Source organism: Vombatus ursinus, unplaced genomic scaffold (assembly GCF_900497805.2).
Source record: "Vombatus ursinus unplaced genomic scaffold, bare-nosed wombat genome assembly UNPS02014773.1, whole genome shotgun sequence".
NCBI classification, from domain to species: Eukaryota; Metazoa; Chordata; class Mammalia; order Diprotodontia; family Vombatidae; genus Vombatus; species Vombatus ursinus.
The window spans coordinates 43877266-43901420 of NW_020954551.1; the positions used below are offsets into that span (position 1 = coordinate 43877266).

Below are 24155 nucleotides of genomic sequence, written 5' to 3' on the forward strand. Positions count from 1 at the left end.
GATCCCAAGCTGATTAAAAGAAAAACGAGCCCTTTCTCAATGCAAAAAAGTTTGGGAATGAAAACAATTCATAAACAAATATATACAAGATACTGTCCCTGTAGCAGTTACATGGAAAAATCAAATGAGTAATAAATAGTAGCTAACACATACATAGTGCTTTACATACAGTTCATCCTCAAAAAACCCTGGTAGGTAGGTGCTATTATCATACCCATTTTACAGATGAGGAAACTGAGCAGCAGAGGTTAAGTGACTTGCCTAGCTTTACATAGCTAATAAGTGTCTGAGGTGGAATTTGAACCATGGTCTTTCTTCCTGACTTCAAGTTCAGCTGTTTTCTCTACTAGCTAGGCTACCTTCTATTCCTGGAAAATGCCAGTTAACTTGCACAGGAATAATTTCAGGCCTGAAGACAAAGTAAGAATCCTATGTACCTCTTAGACTTTCAAGCATTGTTTGTTATAATATCCCTTAATTATTTGGAATCCATACAATTTTCCTGAAGGATCTTAGATCACACAAAGAAAAAGGAAAAGGACTCACATGTACAAAAATATTTATAGCAGCTCTTTCTGTGGTGGCAAAGAAGTGGAAATTGAGGGGATAGCCATCATTTAGGGAATGGAGGAATAACGTGGCAGATGATTATGATGGAATACTACTGTGCTATAAGAAATGACCAGGAAGGTGGTTTCAGAAAATAGATGGCAAGACCTATATGAACTGATGCAAAGTGAAAAGAGAAGAACCAGAAGAGTATTGTATACAGTAACAGCAACATTGTATGATGATCAGCTGTGGATGACTTGCTATTCTTGGCAATACAATGATTTAAGACAATTTCAAAGGACCCATGATGAAAAAATACTACATACCTCCTGAGAGAGAACTGATGAACTTGAGTGCAAATTGAAGTACACAATTTTCTCACTTTTTTCCCCATGTGGCTAATATGGAAATGTTTTGCATGATTTCACATGTATAATTAATTGATATAATTTTGTTTGCCTTGTCAGTAGGTGGGAGAGGAGTGAAAGGAAAGAATTTGGAATTCAAAATTTTAAACAAATACTAAAGAAAAATTAAAGAAAAGACAATAAAAAAGAATTTGAGATCACTAGCTCATAAAAGAGAGTTTAATTTATGCCAAATAGTAAATATATCTTTTTGTTTTGTTTTTTAGGCAACTGGAGTTAAGTGACTTGCCCAGCGTCACACAGCTAGTGTCAAGTGTTTGGTCTGAGGCTGGATTTGAACTCAGGTCCTCCTGACTTCAGGGTTGGTGCTCTATCCACTGTGCCACCTAGCTGCCCCCAAATAGTAAATATATCTAATCTAAGTATGATACCTCTTAGGACTTCCTTTTTTTTTTTTAAATCAAACCCATAATTTATCCATATAAGGACATTACCTTAACCTCTGGAGACGTTAAAGAGATTTGCCAATGGTCACACAGCCACACTATGTCATCCCAACTCCAAGACTGCTACCCACTACCCTCTGTCTCTCACCAGCACTGACAGGCTACCTTCTAAGTGAGTAATCTCTAAGGGGCAGGCGATCACTTAATGTTCTTTAGTATCCCCCAGCTACCTAGCCCAGATACCTATTTCCACAAGAGATACTCAAAGCTTCCAAGACTCACCGAAGTTAAAAGATGTAAATTTAGGACAAATAAAACAAACTGCAAGAAGAGAGTAAACTTGGTATCCTGAGAGGTAGTCAATCCTGAAAATAGAAATAATCTCAAAGAAAATATGAACAAGAATAACAGATTTAAATGCTCAAAGAAAGTTGGGCACTTTTTAAAAGATACAGAAGCATAAAACACTGACAATTACCACAGAGATCATCTTACCCATTTCCCCTTATTTTAAAAGAAGAGGAAATGGGCCCAAAGAAGCAGTAATTTACCCATACTCATACCCTGCTAGGACCCAGAACAAGATCTTAATTCTCTCTACCTCTGAGGCTGACATCAAGAAGGAAAGTCATGATTCTCCAATCTGACCCGTGGTGTCCTCAGAGACCAAAACAAAGCCTGGCCTAACTGGCTTTGGAGGTCGGCCCAGTATGGCTATTTTTTGTGTTCTCACTTAAGTATAAACTTCTCAGGGGTGGGCGTACAGCCCTAAAAAACCCAAGAGATGGCGGACACTGCCATCAAAGTAGTGTGGGACGACAGAAAGGCTATTTTAGTGGGAGTGTGGAGACTTGGGTTCTAGCTTGGGCTCTGCCATTAACTTGAAGTGTGGCCTTCAGCAAACCATTTCACGTCTTTAGAAGGCTGAGTTTCTTCCTCTGTAAAATGAGGTACAAAAGGCAGACTGATACAGTGGAAAGAACACTGGAGTTGGAGGTAGAAGATCTGGGTTTGAATCCCAATCTGCCACTTACCACCTGTGCACATCTAGGGCAAGCCTCTTCCCATCTTTGTGCCTTGCTTTTCTCATCTGTAAAATGAAGGTATCAAACCAGGTGAACTCTAATGGCCTCTAGAATTGCTCTTGGGAAATCCTTGCTCAATTTTAGAGATGGCGCAGAAATGTTCAGCCCACCACCACTGAATGCTCTGAGAGGAGGTCTGACCCAATGCCCAGTTGTGGGTGCTTTTGTCCTATCCATATTCAGGGCAGGAGGAAAACATCAGACTGGGCACCTGGGCTCAGATCTGTAGATCTTTGTTGTCAAGACTTTAGGATGATGGAAGAGATAAAGCCAGTGAGAGTCAAAATGGCAGAAATGCCACTTAATAAACTTTCCAAAAGAACTGAACCTGGAAACTAAGTCATTTCACTATAACACTGTCGTACTGTAACACCCCCAAAAGGATGGGGAAAAAAAGGGGGGAAGGAAAAGAGGGAAGTTAATTACTTGGTCACTCCCCTCCTAGCCCAGACCCACGTGATCACCACCATCCAAGCCACTAGCCAATTACCTACTTAATTAGATCCCTATTTCTATTAGTGCTCTAACTCAATATGAAATCCCAGCCCTCTGATTAAGCCACAAGACTTGATATTTCAGTCTCCAAAGAAGCCCAGGGGAAAGAGAGATGTAAAGTTTAATGAGACTGATTAGATAGTGTTCACTTTAGGGAATAGCAGAGTAAAGACCTAAACATACAGACAAGTCTGCCCAGAATAATCCTGGGCTGTTGAAAAGCAAGGACAAGGCAGATTCTTGCCATCTTTCACTTCCTCATTATCTCACCCCTCTAAGTACCCTTCCCAGAAATCTAAGGTGGTTATGGTGGTTTCCCCCGACCCTCTTTCTATAGCTGCTCCATCTCCACTCTTGCCCTGGATCCCATCGAGTGAATATTCTGCCTCCCACACCGACCCCTATGATTTTACCAATCTACCAAGGTCTCCGATCACCAACAGTCTCAAACTTGGCACTGACTGCTCCCTCCACCCCTAGTTTCATATGATCCAAGGCATTCTTTCCTCTCCTTTTTCTAACTGAATTTTCCTTCCCTTCTTTTTTTTGGGGGGGGGGAATGTTTCCTCTTCTCTCTCCTTTGCCTTAAACTGTTTAAATTCCTTAAGCCCTACCAAGTGCTCTTGGAAACTCCAGGCTGATTAATTCATACACAGTTGATGCCTCAGGCTTCTATCTTTCTGAAACTGTCTCTCACTACCCATCCCCATCTCCAAACAAACTGTGGGATCACATGATACATTTCAAACTACTTAAAACAACAGCCAAGTCTAAACAGCCACAGTCTATTTGAACAGTTCTCTGCTTACGTTATCTAAACAAACCAAGCGAATCAACAAGGACTTTGGATTATAAAATTTATCCACTCCCCCCTCCCCACACACAGGCTTGTTAAATAAAATCTTAACATCCAGCTAGCAAACCAGCCTCCCAACTCTTCTCTGTCCTCCTTTCTCACGACAAAGCCTCATCCTCAGGATAAATCCCGGGAGCCGCTGACATCTGGGAAGAAGGGACTAGGTGTAAAAAAGCTTCCATAAATCAGGAAGGAAGGATCCCAGGGCCTCAAAGAAGGCAACCTTGGAAACTGTCCAGATCACTCCAAGAAGGAGGAAATTTAGTAATATTTGAAGAAGTAAACCAACTGCATTTCCCTCTCTATCTTCCCTTCAGCAGGGGTTAGCCAAGGAAGGCACAGGAAGGACTTTTATGGGCTTAGGACCCCTCGGGGTCTTCAGATTTAAACTCAGGCAAATTTAGTGTCACAGAGTGTGAACCTCGGGACTGTGGTTTCAGGGCAATAATGAGCCTAGAGAAATAAATATTAAAAGGGTGTATGAGAGCTGTTCTCAAATATCTGAAAGGCTGTTATGTTGAAGAGGGATGATAACATTGAGTTGCTCCAGAAAGAGGAATCAGGGACCAATAAATGGTAATATGGCAGCTGGGTGGCACCATAGTGCAGAGGGCTGACCTGGAATCGAGATGACTCATCTTCATGAGTCCCAATCTGGCCTCAGACACTTATCAGCTGGGTGACCCTGGGCAAGTCACTTAACCCTGTTTGTCTCAGTTTCACTCATCAGCTGGAGAAGGAAATGGCAAACTAGTCCCGTATCTTTGCCAAGAAAACCCTAAAATGGGGCCACAAAGAGTTGGATGTGACTGAACAACAAATACGGTAATGTAGGGAGGTAGATTTCTTCTCAGTTAAGAAAGAAAGGACTTCCTAATCATCACAGCTGCCTCACAATGGAGCAGTCTGCTTCACAAGACAATGAGCTTGCCCTCACTGGAAGTATTCCAAGTACAGGCTTCAGTACCAGGGTATCATACTATAGAACCCTCAGAGGTCATCACCCAGGCCAACCTTTTCAACTCAAAAGGAGGACACTCCTTGTCATCTTTCCTCTTGAAATGTGGTACTCGGCACACTGGACACGGTCTGGCCAGCAAGTCAGCTGAGCAGCTAGATGATGCAGTGGACAGAGCGATGAGTCTGGAGTTAAGAATTCTTGAGTTCAAATCCAACTTCAGACACTCAGTAACTATATGACCCAGGGCAAATCACATAAACACTGTCTGCCTCAGTTTCTTCAACTGTAAAATTGGGCAACTGTTGTGAGGGTCAGGTGAGTATTTGTAGAGTGCTTAGCACAGTACCTGGCACAGTGCTTTATTGTTGTTCGGTCTTGTCTGACTTTGTGACTCATTTGAGGTTTTCTTGGCAAAGATATTGTAGTGGTTTGCCATTTCCTTCTTCAGCTCATTTTACAGATGAAGAAACTGAAGCAAACAGGGTTAAGTGACTTACCCAGGGTTACACTACTAGTCAGGTCTTCTTGACTCCAGGCCAGGCACTCTATGGACTGTGCCACCTAGATGCTCTGGCACACAGCTGGCACTTGTTTTGGGGCAGCTAAGTGGTGCAGTGGATAGAGCACTGGCCCTGAAATCAGGAGGACCTGAGTTCAAATCTGGCCTGAGACACACGTAACACTCACTAGCTGTGTGACCCTGGGCAAGTCACTTAACCCCATTGCCTAGGCCCCCCCCCCCAAAATATATATATATATATATATATTTTTAAATAAATGCTTGTTTCTTTCCTTTTAGGGAGAAGCTGAGATGGTTGGGATGGTGGTTAGGGCCATAGGAAGAATACCATGACAGTACTATAGCTTGGAGCTTCCAAGAATGCTAATTAACAAGTTAATTTAATCATGTTTCCAGAATTAGAATGGAGCTGTACACAATGTATTCAAAGCTATCACCCAGGCTATGGAGATTAGCACCCATCTCCTAATAAATACTTATCTCTTTTCTTCCTTATTTGCTGAACCTGGAGTTAAGACTCCTCAGACACTGTACGTCCATCTCAAATCCTACCTCTGACACTGTGTGTCTATCTCTGGGCCTCCGTCTGAATGATATAATGATGACTGCATCTGCCTTTCAACTTAGGATGACACATGCTAGCTGGAACATGATTAAGTGATTTTGCTCAAAGGTCACACAGGTAGGCAGGGACATCTGTGGAATTTTAACCACGATGATTCTAAGTGCTGGGCAAGTCCCTTTTACCAAGTCACTGTTTCCCACTTAAGCCTGTTGGTAAGGACCTGCAACATACAGACAGTAGGTGACTTTTTTTCCTCCTATGTGGTATCACGAAGGTAACTGATAGCCAAGGATGACTAGGTGTCTTGGCATCTTTCTGTCATCCTAGAACTGCTGAGAGGATGGTAGTTCCTATAAAAAATAAACCCTAAAACAAGAGTAAAAGCGCAGCCAGTCCAAAGAAGTGCTTTCTAGGGATTTCATAACGTCCCCACTGAGTAAAATTCTTATTTATTTCTGTATAAAATTATCCTAGATTATTAGGTTAACAGGACATCACCAGTTCAATTATAGCACCTTGGCTAACCACCATCCCCCCCTCCATCTAAACAAGAGGCTTGGGTTGGACCATTTTTCTCTCCAGTAAAAGGGACAGTGGAAATTTCCTTGCTTCTCCAAAGTAGCAGAGAAACTCAGAAAACTCTGTTCCCAGGACAACCCTTGTGAAAACTGGTCACACTGACCCAAATAGAAATTGCTATTTTTCATCACCTCCTAGGACAAGATGAATCAGAATTGGGAGTGTCATTTGTGACCTGAGTCTACCCACAACCCTTTTGCAGAAGTCTGACTGTCCAATTTTGCTTCTCCAAGAATGGACTTCCAACTACCACAGACCAAAGAATTTGGGAGCACTGTGTGAGCATTATTTGTTCAGCTTCTGACTTAACTAACTGAAGGACAAAAGCTACTTACTGGCATCTGAGGAAACTGAGGCAACTGGCCAAAAGTTCTAAAGCTCACCACGTCTACGTCTGCTTGGTCAGGCCATTCTATCATTAGGGAAAGAGTCACCAATGCTGTTTAAGGTTTTGCCTGATATCAAAACAAAGACCCTCAAACATCTTTTTTTTTTTTTTTTTTGGTTAGGCAATGGGGTTAAGTGACTTGCCCAGGGTCACACAGCTAGTAAGTGTTACGTGTCTGAGTCTGGATTTGAACTCAGGTCCTCCTGAATCCAGGGTCAGTGCTCTATCTACTGGGCCACATAGCTACCCCTCAAACATCCATTCTTATCACTACCTTAGACCTCAGTGAGAATAAATTTCTCAGGCTCTTTTCTGAATGGATGTTATAAAGGTTGAGAGGACAGAAGAAAAGGAAGAAATACTTGAAACAGGGAGATTAGGCAGTTAGGCAGTCAGTGGGAGAGAACAATAGGCCTGTTTCTCTAGGTAGTGGTTCTCTTTTTAGTCTGTTTTCCTCTTATTTCTCTATATATTCATTCTTAGGGAACTCTTTGCTGGGCAGCATGAGAAGATCACTGGAAGATCATTCTTTAGGGCAACATGGCAGAATGGGAGAGACACTGGATGTATAGTTAGGAGCCCAGTCTGACGTCCCATTTGGAGTCAACTGGTCCTGGCTGAGTCCTTAGCAATTGATTGGCCTTCTTCCTGTATGACCTACAGCAAGTAACTTTATTATATTAATTTCCTTTTCTTGGGTCTGATTTCCCCTAGTAGTCAAATAATGGGGGGGGGGGTGGACTAGAAAAAGTCTCTGGAAAGTAAGGATTGGTCATTTTTTTTTACATTTGTATTCTCTGTACTTAGCCTGGCACAAAATAGGCATTTAAATGCTTGTTGATTGACTGATTTTGACCAGAAAACCGGATTCTCCTAAAATTCTACTTCGTTCCATTTTATCTACCAAGTAATTTCAGGGCTGCCATCTCATGGCTAAATGTATGTGTACTCCTCTCAATAACACTCTATGGTCCTAAACAACCAAATTTACTATGGCATCATGACAAGTAATTCAACAGTAATATTGGGTTTCCAATTATTGATGGATACATACATACACAACACTTGGCCTGTTTCCTCATCTGTAAAATGGGGAAAATAATAGTACCCATTCCCCAGGGTGGTTATGAGGACCTAAATGAGATATTTATAAAGTGCCTTGCAAACCTTAAATCGCTGCATAAATGTGAGCTATTATTACTACTGCCCCAAAAGGAGACAATTTAGTGCAGGGGAAAGGGCAGTGACTCTGAAGTCAGAGGCCCTGAGTTCCAAACATACCCCTCATACTTAGTACGGCTGTGACCTTGGGTAAATTATTTACCCACACCTCAGCTTCAATACGTAAGAGGAGAGGTTGAATTAGGTGACCTCCAGATCTTATGACTACGTTCCTGGAGAAGAGACAAGATCTTATTTACCTCTATGTTTCCTTAGTAGCATCATACTATTGGACCAACTGAACTTGACAACCATTGGTTTTCATTAAGCACCTTTGACAGTCAAGGCATTATGCTAAGGCACTGGCATCAAAAGACAAAATGAAACAGTCCCTGCCCTCAAGGAGGGCATATTCTACTGGGGGGGGGGGGGGGGGATACCGTAAAAAGTACAAAAGTAATGTACAAGGAAAGGAGGGATCAGGGAAAGGTTTAGAGAGGGAGCCTTGAGGGGATCCAGAGATACAGAGAAGCGGAGATAAGGGGGTGCATTCCAGGCATGATGAACACCTTGTGCAAATGCAGGCAAGTGGGGAGATGGGAGCACTGAGTCTGGAGAAGAGCTAGTAATCTAGTTTTTTGAAATGTAGAGTTTGGGAGTGGGGAAAGTATGAAACAAGGTTGGAAAGGCAGTTGAGAGCTGGAGAAATACCAGAAATCTGTATTTTAGCCTTATAAGCAATAGGTAGGGGCAGCTACATGGCTCAGTGGATAGAACTCCAGCCTTGGAGTCAGGAGGACCTGAGTTCAAATCTGACCTCAGACACTTGATACTAGCTGTGTGACCCTGGGCAAGTCACTTAACTCCAAACAAACAAAACAACTTATAAGCAATAGGAAGCCACTAAAAACCATTAAGTGCCTTAGAACCCGGCAGGCTAAGCGGATGATGGACTGAACTCTTCGAGATCAACCAGTTATTACAATAGTCCAGACAAGAAGTGATTCAAGCAGTTCAACAAGATCGGTCTTCATTAAAAGGATACATAAACATGGATAAACTCACATTTTGAATATATGGCAGTTAGGTGGCTCAGTGGATACAGAGCCCTGGAACCGTAGTCAGTAAGATTTGGGTTCAAGAGGCAGCTAGGTGGCGCAGATGGAGCTTCAGCCCTGGATTCAGGAGGACCTGAGTTCAAATCCCTGGCCTCAAGACACATAACACTTACTAGCTGTGTGACCCTGGGCAAGTCACTTAACCCTATTGCCTAGCCAAAAAAAAAAAAAAAAAAAAAGATTTGGGTTCAAATCTATCCTTAGTTACCAGCTGTGTGACCTAGGGCAAGTCATTTAACCTCTGCCTCAATTTCCTCATCTGTAAAATGGGAATAATTATAATAATAGTAACTACCTCTCAGGAATGTTTATGAGGATCAAATGAGATAATATTTGCAAAATGCTATATAAATACTAATTAGCTATTTAAAAGCTCCTACGTGGCAGGGACTACACATTACTCATCTTTTTCTCACCGTGGGCAGGTTCTTACATATACCCATTAAGATCATAGGATTTCTAGTTCAACTTTCATTTTACATGTGGGGAGAACCAGGCCCTGAGCAGTGAATTCTAGGATCATGGCAACGTCTCAGAGCAAAAACAGGATTTGAATCTAGGACTTCCAAAGTCTACTAAATGAATAAACATTTCTTTGAATTGTACAGCTATTTTCAAAGAGACTGAATCAATTTGCAAAATGAAACAGAAAACAGAAAAAAAATTAAAATGAAATGAGAATCGAAAATGATGAGAAAATTTAGAAGAAGCCAAAACCCACAGAAAATACAGTGATAACAAGCAGTGGAGCAGAGTTTAGCCCCTTCTGCCCGTGGAAATTAAAGTAAAAATAAAGTCTTCAGTTGTCTGGGGAGCCAAACATTTTCCTCTGGTACGGAATAAATGAAGGAATGAATGTCTACTGATGCTGTCAAAGATTCAACACTATCTAACATACCGTGATTCTGACAACTATAACATCATTCTTGATGCCACATTACAGATTCATGCTTCTTTGCGTTGCCATAGACACTTTAAAAGGCAGGTAAGGGATGCAGTGGCTAGAGTGCCAGGCCTGAAGTTGGGAAGACTCCCCTTTCGGAGTTCAAATCCGGCCTCAGACACTTACTACAATGTGACCCTGGGCAAGTCACTTAACCCCGTTTGCCTCAGTTTCCTCATCTATAAGGAAATGGCAAACCACTCCAGTATCTTTGCCAAGAAAACCTCAAATGGGGTCACAAAGAATTGGACACAACTGAAAACAACTGAACAAATACACTTTAAAGCCTTTAGGAATTTTGGGTGGTAGGCAGAGGGCTCAAGTCAATTCACCTGATACAGACCAGTCACACAGAAAGCTACACAGGGGTCTAAAAGGCCATTAAAAACAAAAAATGGCCACTATTTGTCCTCAAACTCGACATGATGAGTTCAATTAGCCTGCTATAGAGAAAGAATTTTAAAAAATAGAATCCTAGACTGTTAGCACCAGATGAGGCCTTCAGAGATCATTCAGTGAAGTCCAATCCCAACCTTTTTACAGGAGTAAATGAAGTGAGTTGGCCAAGGTCACAAAACCAAATCCAAATGTGCAGTCTTCATTCTAAGTGTAGAAACCTTACCTCCAACAGAAAACACTTACGAGCCACTAACTTCCTCTTCTGATGCCCACTGCAGCATGGCGGGGGAGGGGGAAGACGGGGACGGACAGACACTGGATTCTCTAGAGTTATTCCAGCAGAAGAGGTCTTATCATGGCGCAAAGACTTCAGTTTAGGGCCCAGGGCCTGACACCGCTGGGCCAGCTAGCCTCGGACCAGTCCAGCCAAGTCGAGGGGATTACCAAGAGGCCTCTGAGTTGATGAATTTTTTTGGCCCACAACCCTCAAAGACCATCTGCTGAGATGTAAGGCTCATCGGATCACAGATTTAGAGCTGGAAGGGGGCTTAGAGGCCTTCCAGTTCAACCCCCTCTCCGCCAAAGACCCCCCATTTTATAGAAGAGGAAAATAAGCTCGGAGAGATTCAGAGGCTTGCCCAGTTACATGGCTGGTATCACAGGCAGGCTCGTGATCTGTGTGGGATGGTGGTGCACACATATTCAGAAAATTAGATCCTTCTTGTTAAGACCTACTTAATAGAATACAACTCACACACCCAAATGGACGTTGGCCTGAGCCCCTTGGGAGGTGCCTGGCATACCAGAAATCATCTTGGGGAGCTATTCTTTAAACAATGATGTTGTCCAAATGCTGCTCAAAATTTATCTCTTCTCTAGGCATTCAAGCTAGAGGCCAGGTGACGCAGAGCTATATGGATTGCATTGATTTCCAACTGCAAATATCGTCACCAAATTTGTTTTCAATAAGGGAAAAACTTCACCAGCGCTTTTGACCAGACTTGATTCTCCGTGCCTTTTGGCTGTTTCCAAAAAAAAAAAAAAAAAAAATACACCTTCACACAAAAGGTTTCGCTGACCTGAGTTTGCCATAAATAATATTATTTTGAAGATCTTAATGTAGTAGAGCCTTTTACCCTCTCCTGCCCATTCAGGGCACATACAGATCATCTTAGCTTACTTAAGAGGGACCATGTGGAGTTCTAGACGGCCAGTTCTCCAACTCAACGCTGGGGATCCACCAGTTGGCAGCCCCTCTTGAACAGACTCCTTCAGGTGACAACATGGGATCTCATAAAGGGGCAGCCAGTAGGGCTTGGTATTTGTTTTGCTGCTTACTGACTGTGTGACCTTGGGCTTTACCCTTCAGTATCAACTTTTCTTTTTTGGGTGAGGCAATTAGGGTTAAGTGATTTGCCCAAGGTCACACAGCTAGTAAGTGTCATGTGTCTGAGACTGAATTTGAACTCAGGTCTTTCTGACCCCAAAGCCAGAGTTCTCTCCACTGTGCCACCTAGGTGCCCCTTATCAAATTTTTTTAAATCTGTAAAACGGGATCATTCATTGCTCATAAACTCCTTGCTGATAAAATGTTTTTGTTGTGCTGAGTGGGGAAATTTCATCAGTTAGGAGAACTTGGGAGGGTGGAAACCTCCACCCTGGTACTTGCTCTGTTAAATTCTGTAAGAGCTGTCTGGGGCACTAAAAAATTAGCTAACTAGCCCATGGTCACACATCTCACGTCAGAAGTAGGACTCAAACCCAACTATTCCTGATGCCAAGGGAGCATAGTGCCTAGGCCAGGGGTGGGGAACCTACACCCTCGAGTCCACATATGGCCCTCTAGGTCCTCAAGTGTAGCCCTTTGACTGAATCCAAACTTCACAGAACAAATCCCCTTAATAAAAGGATTTGGGGGCAGCTATATGGCACAGTATATAGAACACCAGCTCTGGATTCAGGAAGACCAGAGTTCAAATGCGACTTCAGACACCTGATACTTAGTAGCTGTGTGACCCTGGACAAATCACCTCCCCCCACTGCCTTGCAAAATAAATAAATAAATAAATGGATGGATGAATAAATAAATAAAAGGATTTGTTCTGTAAAACTTGGACTCATATGGCCTTGAGGCCGAAGGTTCCCCACCTCTGGCCTAGGCACTATACTCCCCTCCTCTCACTGTATAAAATGTAAAATATTGTTTCATTTGTTTAAAAAAAAATACTCATCTCTTGAAAAATCCCATCTCATAGATGAGATTGTATTAAGTCCAAATATTATATAAATAAACTATATTTAAACCTTACCTGCATCACTGCTTTGAATTTGTGTCAGTTCTCTTGATCTGGAAGTGTTCACCTTGGTAGAGTTCTGGGAAGGGGTGGGTGATGCATAATTTAAAAATCATAGAGGGGCAGGTAGGTGACACTGTGGATAGAGCACAGGCCCTTAAGTCAGGAGGACCTGAGTTCAAATCCGGCGGATATCAAACAATTGACACTTACTAGCTGTGTGACCCTGGGCAAGTCACTTAACCCCAACTGCCTAAAAATAAAACAGAACAAAAAAAACTCTGCTGGTAGCTCTTGGCTCTGGTTGTCCTAGTACTTGAAAGTAATAACAAGGCATGAGTTTGCTTCAGCCCGGTCATTTCCCTAACGGATCCTGGACACAATTGGAGGGGTTTGTGGAACCAATCTGAGACCTGCAGTCCAGAGCCAAGACTGATTCTTTTGGGCCTTGATTTCCTCATTTGTTCAGTGAGTTGAGGGAGCTCATTTTTCAAAGTTCCCTTCAGATCATCCCATTTTCTGTGATCCTGGTCTCAGACAGGCTTTGAAGGGCTTAAAAAGTTCCTGCTGTGAGGGTACTGATAATATAATATACCATTAATCTGACATAATAAGGGTCATCAACTCTAAAGTGCCAATAAAATGTTTTTGTTGTTCTGAACTGTGAATTTCCTCTGCCTAGGGAACTAGCTGTGTGACCCTGGGCAAATCACTTAGCCCCATTTGCCTCAGTTTCCTCATCTATAAAATGAGCTGGAGAAGGAAATGGCAAAGCACTTAGGTACCTTTGTCAAGAAAACTCCAAATGGGGTCACAGAGTCAGACGTGACTGAAATGACTCAACAACAGGGAACTTTGCTCGTCTGGTAGGTCATGAGAGTTGCCCAGGGCCCTATAAAATTAGTGACTGGTGGCAGGGTGGAATGAATCCAGAATCCTGAGTTCAAACGTGGCTTCATAAACTTACTAGCTGGGTGACCCAGGCAAGTCATTTAATTGTTTGCCTCAGTTTCCTCAACTGTAAAAAAAAAAAAAAATTCATAGCATAGTACCTGGAACACAGTGGGCTTTTATTTACATAGAGACTATTTTATTTTTTTATTCCCTTCCATACCTCACTCCACCAATAGCCTGGAAGTCAAATACTTGGATTCAAACCCCACCCTCCTAACACACACTATTACATCACATTGCTTCCTAGTTTACATAGTATAGATACTTAATAGAATTGAAACAATGCCAAAAACTGAAGTGACATACTACATACACAAATATACATAAATATATATACACACATATATAATACACACATACATATCTTGTACAGCCAACAGAATATAAGGCAGTATTCCTGAGGTCTCATTTATAGCCCATTATAAAGAAATTATTCTTCACTAATGAGTCATTTATGGAGTGACTTAAGAGCTCACAAAGCAATTCCCCAAAACAACTCTGAGAACCAGTGAATTCAGTACCATCCCCATTCACAGATAAAGAAACTGAGGCCAGGTGGTTCCTCCTATTGGTTCTAATTCTTCCTTACAACCTCACTAATGTGAAAATATGTTTAATAGGAATGTATATGGATAGCCTATATCAGATTGTGGGCTGGCTTGGAGAGGGTGGTGGGGAGGGAGGGGGAGAAAAATTTAAAACTCAAAAACTTATGGAAATGATTGTTGATAAATCAAAATAAATTAATTTAAAAAAAAAAGAAAAAGAAACTGAGGCCACTGGAGTGTCCTAAACAGACGTGCAGACAGCTAATGAGTGGCTAAAATATAAATCTAAGTTTTCTGCCTTGCAATCGAGGGCCCTTCCCACTTTCACCAGCTTGATGTAGTCTCTCCTAGGCTTTGTGGGTTTTTTTTAATCACACAATAGAATCAATAATGATTAGGAACTGTGAGAAGGACAAAAGAGGCATTTGAAATATGATTTACACAAGAAAGTATGGGTGTGGGGAAGTTTTACAATTTAAATGAATTAGATGTATTAATTTCATTAATATTTAATATTATTGATTTTTATAATTTAAATGGAGTCCATTCTATAAAGCTGGAGTATCAAGTTTTTTTGCTACCCAGAGACATGACTTGGAAGTTCAAGATTCAAGGCCACTTAGTAGCCATTTGACCCTTGGGCAAATCATTTAAAATCCAAGCCTCGATTTTCTTACCTACAAAATGGGGGTCATACTTGTATTACCTATCTCACGGAGTTGTGAGAAAAAAAGCACTTTTGTGTTGCTTCCAGTGAGGTTTTCAAAGTTTATCAAAGGCTTTCTTATACTATACTCACCTTATGGACATTTTAAGTGGCTTAAAATTACTGCATTAACTATTCCCAAAACAGAATAATAATTATGCCTAAGAATCATTCCGTGAGAGTGCTGGGCTCTTTCATTTTTGTTATTGTATCGCCAGCACTTAGCATAGTGCCTGGCATATAGTGGCAAAAAACAAAAACAAAAACAAACACATTGAAATTAATATGCAGACCATACATCTTTTCTTGCCTTCTCAATGGATTGAGGAGGGAAGAAGGGAGAGAATTAGGAACTGCAAACAAAATCTGAGTTACTGGGGAAAAAAATGAATATGCGTTAAGGAAAGAAATTGGTTTGAATTTAAGTCCATTCAGGGTTAAGAAAAGAACTGAATTTCATAGATTTCTTTAATCTTTTAAACAACATCATTGCCTATATTCCCAATGCTGTTGTCCTGTAAGACAGTATTTATCATTCTCATTTTAAAGTGAAGTAGACCATGGGTAGCTGCCCATCACTTCTCCTGCATGGCCTGGCATGTAATATCAAATGTTTCACTTTCTCTTTGACAAGTGCCTCAAAGCATGGTCTACTTTGCAGATGAGGCAGACACAATTAAATGGTTTTTGTTAGCCAGACCACATTGACCTAGAATTTTGCTCTTATCTAAGAATATATATATTTTCTAACCTCTTCTATTCAAACCAAGCCAAGACCGGAACCCAGAATTTCATAATAAATGGAAACATGTCACAAAACAGGCAGGACCATGGTAGGAAGGCCAGACTTACAAATTTTAAAAACCTACCTATGTCTTTGACCTCACCCCTTCCTGGGTCTTAAAGACTCTGTTAACAGATGATAACAAAACTTGGTGAACATTTCAGCATAGGGAGAGCTTTGGAGTGGGTTTCCCCTTAAAACCAGAGGCCTCCTCAGAAGGAGATATCTGATAAAAATTCCCCAAAATGTTAATTCTGTAACTTGAGGTTGGTGAAGTAGGGGTACGGATCTATGAGACTCTTTCCTTAATATGTTAGATGTTTGTCCTCCTGTGCCTTCAGAAAATATTTTATGCAACCAGACCTCTGTGTTCTTGGAGAGAACAGGTTGAGTAGCTGCCTGGGGGATTTAGAACCAGTTTGGATTTCAGGAGGATGACCTGATTCTCCCACAATGCACTAGGCAGGAAGGTCATAGTAACTCACAATTCACACTAGCCACAAGGCCTTAGGAAAGTGTTTTCTGCTAAATCAACATTAAACAGTCTTTGGATTCCTTTTTTAACAGTCATCTGTGGGGCCAAAACCAGCGAATAGGTTGGAAGCTGAACTACTATAATTTAGAATGCTAGAATTTAGAATTTGAACCCAGCATTTTATTCACTTTGCCCCTGGACTAGCCCAAACCCCCTTTTCCTTTAACCTTAGTTGAAAAACTTTTTAAATTATTTAGATCTACTTTCCTGACTTTTGAAATGGAGTGCAGTGAAAATAACTAGAAATACAAAACTTGGAAACTGGATGGGACTTGGGAGGTAATCCAGTATAACCCCCATTTTACATATTTGGCCAGGTGAGGTCCAAATAAGCCAGGTGATTTGCCCAAGGCTATAAGCTATTTAGCTGCCAAGCTAGAACTTTAATCCACCTTTCCTGACTTCTGGTCGAGGTTTAAAAAAAATTTTTTTTTTGGTTCATGATCCTGAAACTTGCTATGTCTCAGGATCATTGATTCCCAACAGAAAGACTTATTTGTACAGGGTCAAGGAAGCATGGAACATCCGTGCTGAACGTGCGCTGGCCCGAAGACATATCCCAGAAGTATTTCTTTTTTTAAATTGTAAATTAAATTCTGACTTTGTTTTTCTTGTGAGTTGGTTCCTTCTCCTAAAAGTCAAGAGCAGAAAACGATAAAAAAAAATTTGGTTCATCAAGGATTGTAGTTAGCATTACAGAACACTAAAGTAGGTCCAAGCCCCTCATTGTTTAGAGATAAAAAAACGGGATCCTGAGAAATTATACTTTACACAAGTTTTCATAATGAGAAACAGCAGAATTAGGAAGATTCCCAAACCAAGGCTCTTCCTACTCCACCCTCTATTCTAGTTAGTCCAGGTAGCTTCAGGCAGCTAAGTCAGCTTACATTTCTGGCCCTCAGTTTCTTCATATATAAAAGATGGAGGTTGGGGCAGCTAGGTGGTGCTGTGGATAGAGCACCAGCCCTGGAATCAGGAGGGCCTGAGTTCAAATCCGGCTGCAGACACATAACACTAGCTGTGTGACTCTGGGCAAATCACTTAACCCCAACTGCCTCATGCAAAAAACAAACAAAAAAAGATGGAGGTGGTTAGCTAAGGTCACTTCCATTCTTACTCTCCCCCTCCCCTTTATTTAAGGGGATCTTATGATTTCATTGATATAGGGAACTTCCAGTGAGGAAGATCTCTCTGTCAAAGCAAGTCAGCATCTGTTTTGAAATGATCTTGGCTGTTGCTCGGGCTACAGAAAGTTAAGTGACATGGTCAGGGTCATATTTCCAGTAGGTGTCAGAGACAAGACTTTCACTTAAAATCCTAATGTAATTAAGACAGACAAGTATGAGGAATATAAAGAGACTTGGAAAGACCTTATGAGTAAATGGGGGAATCTAAAGACCCTGGGCCAGGATTTGAATTTAAAACCCAAGTTCTTTCCACTGGGCAACACTCTCCAATCTAGATAATCGTGATAGGAAGAATGAATGAGACAAAATTGATTAAGACTCCTAATGGAGACTTAATAGGAAATGGCTGAAAAGTATTATACTTTGCTCATTGAAATTAATTTCAATGTTAATAGCTACTAAGCGAATTTCTTGGTACTGACGTTCAATGTGAAGTTTCTAATGAGGCATTTTAAAATATATTATTAGAAATTTCACAAGGAACATGAAAGACCTCTGTTATTCCCCAATGATTCAGGCTTTCTCAGGCTGTCAACAGGTACCTTTAAAAGGACCATTTCAAGATCACCAGGAGAAACAAATAACTAACCACCTACTTTGAATTAACTTGTGCTCTGGGGCACAGTACACCAAGAGCTTTCCTCTTAAGTACAGGCTGTTATCACTGACAGGTAAACAGGCACATCCTGCCCAGATCCCAACCAACCACAAATGTGGTATACAGTCTCATGAGGTCACTACAGATGCTTGCTGAGCAGGCAGACAGTCTGAGAGATGGAAACCACTACCACTATTTATACCTGTATTTTTGACACTCTTCCCCTTCACTCCTCCCCCCTCCACCAGCTGGCAACATGCACAAAAATATCCACCTACCCTAGAGCACCACCCCCTCCCACACCCATATCCAAAACACCTGGACCAGCCACCTGTTCCAAAGGGGAAAGTCACGGATCACTTCTTAAAGTTACTCAGCAATTTCTATAGCTGTCCTCCCCTAACTAAACACAGCATTTAGAAAAACAGAGATTGTGGATTCCTTGAAACAAGAACAATATCATCTACTTCCTTTGTGACTCCTACTAGTGTTCCCAACACTAGGGTCACAAAAACACTATTGACTTACATGTTTTATCAAAGTTTCTATAAGGAAGAGGGAAGGCAGATATTATCTTCCCTTTTTCCCACAAACAAAAATAGAGCTCAGTACTCTGACCAAGGTCAACAATGAGCTAAGACATTAACCAAGCCAGCTGGGTTCTGGTTTTCGATGGACCACTGAGATAAAGGTTGTTTAGTCAATTAATCGATAAACATTTGTGAAGCACCTATTCTGCACCAGGTACTGTGCTAAGTGCTGGGGATACTAAAGGACCTCTCAGAGCCTCAGTTTCTTAATCCATCAAATGGGGAGAGTAATGGGCCCACTGCCTTCACAAGGTCAAATGTGAACACTGATGGAAACTGAAAAGCCCCAAGTGAATGTAAAATGTTATTGGAAGGCAGTTGTGTGGATAATCCAGGCTCAAACTGCTTCCACTTCTGCCTTGAGTTATCTGGGTAATTTTCTGATTTTACTTTGTTTGAGGGCACTTGGTCATCTGTTTCTTCTGGCCTAGGACCCAAGGGGTGGCACACAATAGTCTATAGAGATTTCTAATAATTGGTCACATACATGCTTATATGAAGGCTTTTTTCTCCCAGTAGGAAGGTAATCCATCTCTAGCATTGCCTCCATTTTACAGGTGAGGAAACTGTCAACTGGGGTTGTGTAGGGTGGTCCAAGGTCACACAAATCTAATAAGTATCCAAGTTGGAATGAATTCTTAAGTACAGCTCTTTCCACTGCTCCACACTGCCCTGTCCCTTAGGCTATATTGCCAAAATTCACTCTTGCCCTCCAGTAATTTCCAGAGTTTTCCATCTATGTAAAATTCCTGAGCAGTTGCTTTAGGGTCAGTGTTTATCCAGACCTGCCCATCCATCTCTCTCTAAGGCTCAAGGGGGCACTCAGAAGGTGGGGAGGGTGTGGACTTCCTTAAACCACTTCCACTACCTATAGCCTAAAGAAGTTTCTGTCTTGGTCCCAGACAGGGCCGACAGTTTGGCAGGAAAGTTTCTATCCCTAGGCAGATTTCGTGACCGAGTTTATTTCCAGGTCACCCCCCATCCTGTGAAAAGCAACCCCCCCTTACTTTTTGGAAGGAGTGAAAAGGGTGTGAAGGGGAAAAGGCTGGGATTTTATTCTGGGTAAGTTTTTCTCAGTTTCTGAGATCCGGCCAGCTAACAGTGGTCCAGGGAACATCAGGGAAGAAACAGACAGGTCAGCAACGAATGCAGAACAAACTCCAAATTAACCCCAAGGCGCTAACTTGCTGTGACAAGAGGGTGGAGGAGGGGGTGGCCGAGTGAAACCAAACAGGATTTGAAAGTTAACATTCTAGGACAGTCTTGGCTGTAACAAAGAACGCTGGAAAATCTCTCATAGTGACCACTTCGAAAAGAAACCTAAACTCCATCCTAACTTTTTTCAGCTCTTCCCCCTTCTGGAGAGAACAGAGGAGAGTTAGGGCAAGAGGACCCAGCAGCTTCAGGACCGCTGGTCAAGGCCTAGGGCAGGTTTAGGTCAGGAGGTGGGGAGGGAACAGATAGGTCCCTGGAGGGAGCAGAAGGCACAGTCCTGCCCCCTCTTTCCACCCCCGATCCCCAGGGCACCAGGGCAATAACATACACACGCCCTCCCCCCTCCCGAAGGCCAGACTCGCTCTGGGGGATTGGGGGTAGGGGAGAAAGCTGCAACGTTATCGGAAACTCGCTCCTCCCTGCCCAGAGGCCAGGATCCGGGGGCTCTCCCGGAGTCCCGGGCACACTATCCCTGCCAGGAGCAGCAAACTGGCGTCCCGGCCTCCCCTCCCGACCTAGCTGGCCGGACCCACCTTGACCCGCTTTCCCTGAATCTCCAGCGTCTTCATGGTGAAATCCACACCGATGGTGCTGCCCTGGCGCTCCGAGAAACTGCCCGTCTTGAAGCGCTGCACCACGCACGTCTTGCCCACGCTCGCATCCCCCACCAGCACCAGCTTGAACAGGAAATCGTACTGCTCGTCCGGCTCCCCCGGGCCCGGCCCCGACATGGCCCCGGCCCCGCGGGGACAGGAGGGCACCGCAGGCGGGCGGTGGAGATCTGGGGAGGAAGGGCACGGTCTCCGCGCAAAGAGAGCGCACGGCCGGTCCTTTCCGCTGCTTTCTCTCTTTCTGCTCCTCCTCCCAACGACGTGGAGCCGTCTCTGCTCAGGCTGCCGCCGCTGCACCTGCGGAACAGACACCACGGAACTGCCGCCCCGCTGCCAGGCTCGGCCCCAAGTCCAGCCCGGCCCCGAGCGCACCGCCTCCTGCCCGCCCCGTCTCCAGTCTGGCCCCCTCAACGCCACCCCCTCCGCAGCCCGGCCCACAGCATCGCCGGCTCCTCAGTCCCCGTCTGGAGCATCGTCGCCGCCCCCTCCCCCACCCCTGCTGAACACCTCCCCCTTCCCCTCCAGACCCATCCTCAGTCCAGTCCTCAGCCCCGCCCCTGAGCGCAGTCCAGCCCCCTCTAGCCCCGCCCCACAATTCTACTTTCCCTCGTTAATCTGGTGCCTCTACACAGCACCACCTCTCCCCAGTCTGGGTCCTCTGGCTCAGTTTTCTCCGCCTCCCACCCTCCAACCCTGCTGGACCCTCCCTCCGCTGGCTGGGCAGTACCCCACCCCAGTCGAGTCCCGGCCCCCTCAGCCCCACTCTCATCACCCTCTTGTCCCCTCCCTAATCCGATCCCTCGGCACCGCCCCCTCCCCGGCCCTGCCCCTCAGCCCCGCCTTCATCATTCTCTTCCCAGCGTCTGGCCGCGTAGTGCCGTCCGTGGCCCGCCCCAGCCCGGTCCTGCCCCGACCCCCCCACCCCCACCCCGGCCCCAGAACTCTGCTTCTTGCTGTTGCCTTTCCTATTCCCCCCGACCTCGCACCCACTTTCAACCTTTCCCCGCTAGTCCCCTGAACTAGGCGGGTCCTCTGCATCATCCCCACCCCCAATCCCCAAAGTCCCTGCCCTTCCTCACTCTGACCCCTCCGCTCCGCCCACTGTTCTGGGCCCCTTGGGTCAGGTCTTTGCTGACGCTCGCCTCTCCCCCTCCCTTCTTTCCTGTCTCCGGGGGACCTCAGCTGGACGAGAAGAGTCCTGGGGCTCTCTGCTAGCTTGACCTGGGTCGTGTAAGGTCAAGTCTAGGTTTCTGGGCCCAGCGAGGGTCATCTGAGCTGCAGTAATCACATATGCATAAAGGGACCTTAGAGATCATCTAATCCAGGCCCCTCATTAACCGAAAAGAAAGCCGGTGATTTGACAAGGCCCTATAGCTGACCAAGATTAGTGCTCAAGTCTTTCCACCTCCCAAGTCTGGCCTTTCCACTTAGATCCAAACTGCCTCTCTAAATACCAAGTTTGAGCAAAAATCTAGTGCCCCAGGGAAGACTGTGACCGGTTGGAGGGCAAAGCATTTCCTCTAGGTCGCTAACCTTCAGGCACGAATAAAGCTAAGCTATAATTCTCACAAGTAAAGTCAACAAACTTGTATGAAGGAAGTACTTCCTATGTGCCCGGCACTCCTTTGCAACTCCGGCGATACTAAGTAAAAACAGCCCCTGCCCTCAGGTAACTCTCCTTATGTTCCAAATATTGGTCTTGGGAACCACTACATATGCACACTTTTTCTGCCTTCATAAAATAACAGGCAATCAACATTAAGCTGAACTTAAGGTTTACCTTGCACGTTATTTTAGAAACAATCCAAAAGGTTGCCGTCTTTCTACTATAAAACTGAAAATTACGCAGTTTGTCTTATTGAGAGTTAGTAGTAATTTTAGAGTTTATCACAGTGTCTTGCACATAATAAGCGTTTAACAATTATTTGTTTAATGAGTGGTACTTTCCGGGGCTTTAGCACCCTGGAGTTTTTCAGAACACTGCCCATTTGGTGATGACCCCAAGCCCTAGCTAGAAATTGTTCCCATCTCAATTATTTGTCTTTACGTGCCCAGTAACTGTTCCTGGGGCCCCGTTAGGGCAACATTCTTGCCTATGACTTTGCAGATTGTAAAGTCAACAAAAAATTAAAATCCACGTTACCCACAGCCCTGGGTCTTTGTGTGGTCCTTTCCCCAGGAATTGCTGATCTTACAAAATATTATTTAAAAGGTTAGGAAATGTGGTAATGACCTTGAAATCATTGAGGGTGCTGAGTTTTCCATGTTATATGTACTGAGTAAATTGATCTGTGGATGTGCATAATATGGAAGTAATTTATTTCAAAAGACAGACAAGAAGCCACTGGTAATTCTTTAGATGTACTAACGCAGACCTGAGGATATATTAGAATGTTGAGTAATGAAAGGCCTAATTGCTCTGGAATGGTTGGAAGACGTTTCTCCCCTTTTTCTCCTTAGTGGAAAAGAAAATAATGACCTATGTGTAAATTATCGTGCACCCCCAAGAAAACGTCACTGGAGGCAACACAGTTTTGAAAGCATTGAAGTATTGATTTTCCAGGCTTCTGGGAGAGAGGAAGGCACTAAGCTATGAGAGGGGAAATTCTTGGTTAAAAAAAGGCATTTGAAAGGACTCTGGCAACTTTACCTATGCCTACCTTCCTACCATCAAAGAATTGTACGATCAGAAATTGTATGGGCTGATCAGCATCTTCAAATAGAAATGTTGTAGGTGTCAGACTGTAGACTGGTAAGGCTGAAGAGGGACTGAAGAAGCCCATTGAGCTTGGATAAATTCCCTAGGGAATTGCAACTCTTGTTGCTTTGAGTAACCAGGTCAATTTTTGCAAGGTCAAAGGTTCAGGCTTCGATTGATACTCTCTATGAGAAAGTAAAGAGTTTACTTGCCCTACAGATATTCTTGGTCCTAGGACAACCTCGAAGAAATGGAGTCACTGATGGAGGTTATGGCAATTGATTGCCCTATTGTTCCGTTCAGCCTCTAGGAGATTTCCCAGACCCTAACTCCCTTTCCTGGCCACTACTTTCCAATGCTGTAGTCTCCTTTAGAAAGTAAACTCTAATCGGGCCTCAGACCAAACACTTGACACTTACTAGCAGTGTAACCCTGGGCAAGTCACTTAAGCCAATTGCCTTAAAAAAAAAAAAGAAAGTAAACTCCTACATGGCATAGTCTATAGATTACCGGCTCTAGAGTCAGGAGGACCTGAGTTCAAATTTGGCCTCAGATACTTGACACTTACTAGCCGTGTGACCCTAGGCAAGTCACTTAACCCCATTGCCCAGCCAAAAAAAAGAAAAAAGAGGGTTGCCTTCCTTTCAATGGGCAAGCACTCCTCATCTCAGAAGCTGTACTAGTCATAATCTAAAGCTGGGAGTAATCTAGCAAGCATTTATTAAGCTCCTACTATGTGCCTGGCATTATGCTAAACACTGGAGTTACAAATCCAGGCCAAAGTCAGTCCTGCCCTCAAGAAGCTAATAGGGAAACCACATGCAAATTACTACTGTCTGTCTGAACAGGATATTGGAGAGAATCCTAGAGAGAAGGCACTACCATCACCAGGAAGCAGAAGGTGGGATTTTAGCTGGAACTTGAAAGAAGTTGGGATATAGAGATGATAAGGAAGAGCCCTCCAGGCATGGGGGAAAACTAGAGCATGCAGAGTTGGGA

The 24155-nt window shown here is 43.5% G+C and overlaps 1 protein-coding gene across 1 annotated transcript in view; it reads right to left on the reverse strand.

The window, feature by feature from the left end:
• Positions 1-20901, reverse strand: part of RAB43 (RAB43, member RAS oncogene family) — a 33409-nt gene extending 12508 nt beyond the window's left edge. Inside the window, 3 exon segments of the mRNA XM_027863794.1 lie at positions 20381-20743; positions 20745-20822; positions 20824-20901. Of these exon segments, the coding sequence (XP_027719595.1) occupies positions 20381-20743; positions 20745-20822; positions 20824-20901 (519 nt within the window).
• Positions 20902-24155: the final 3254 nt, after the last annotated feature.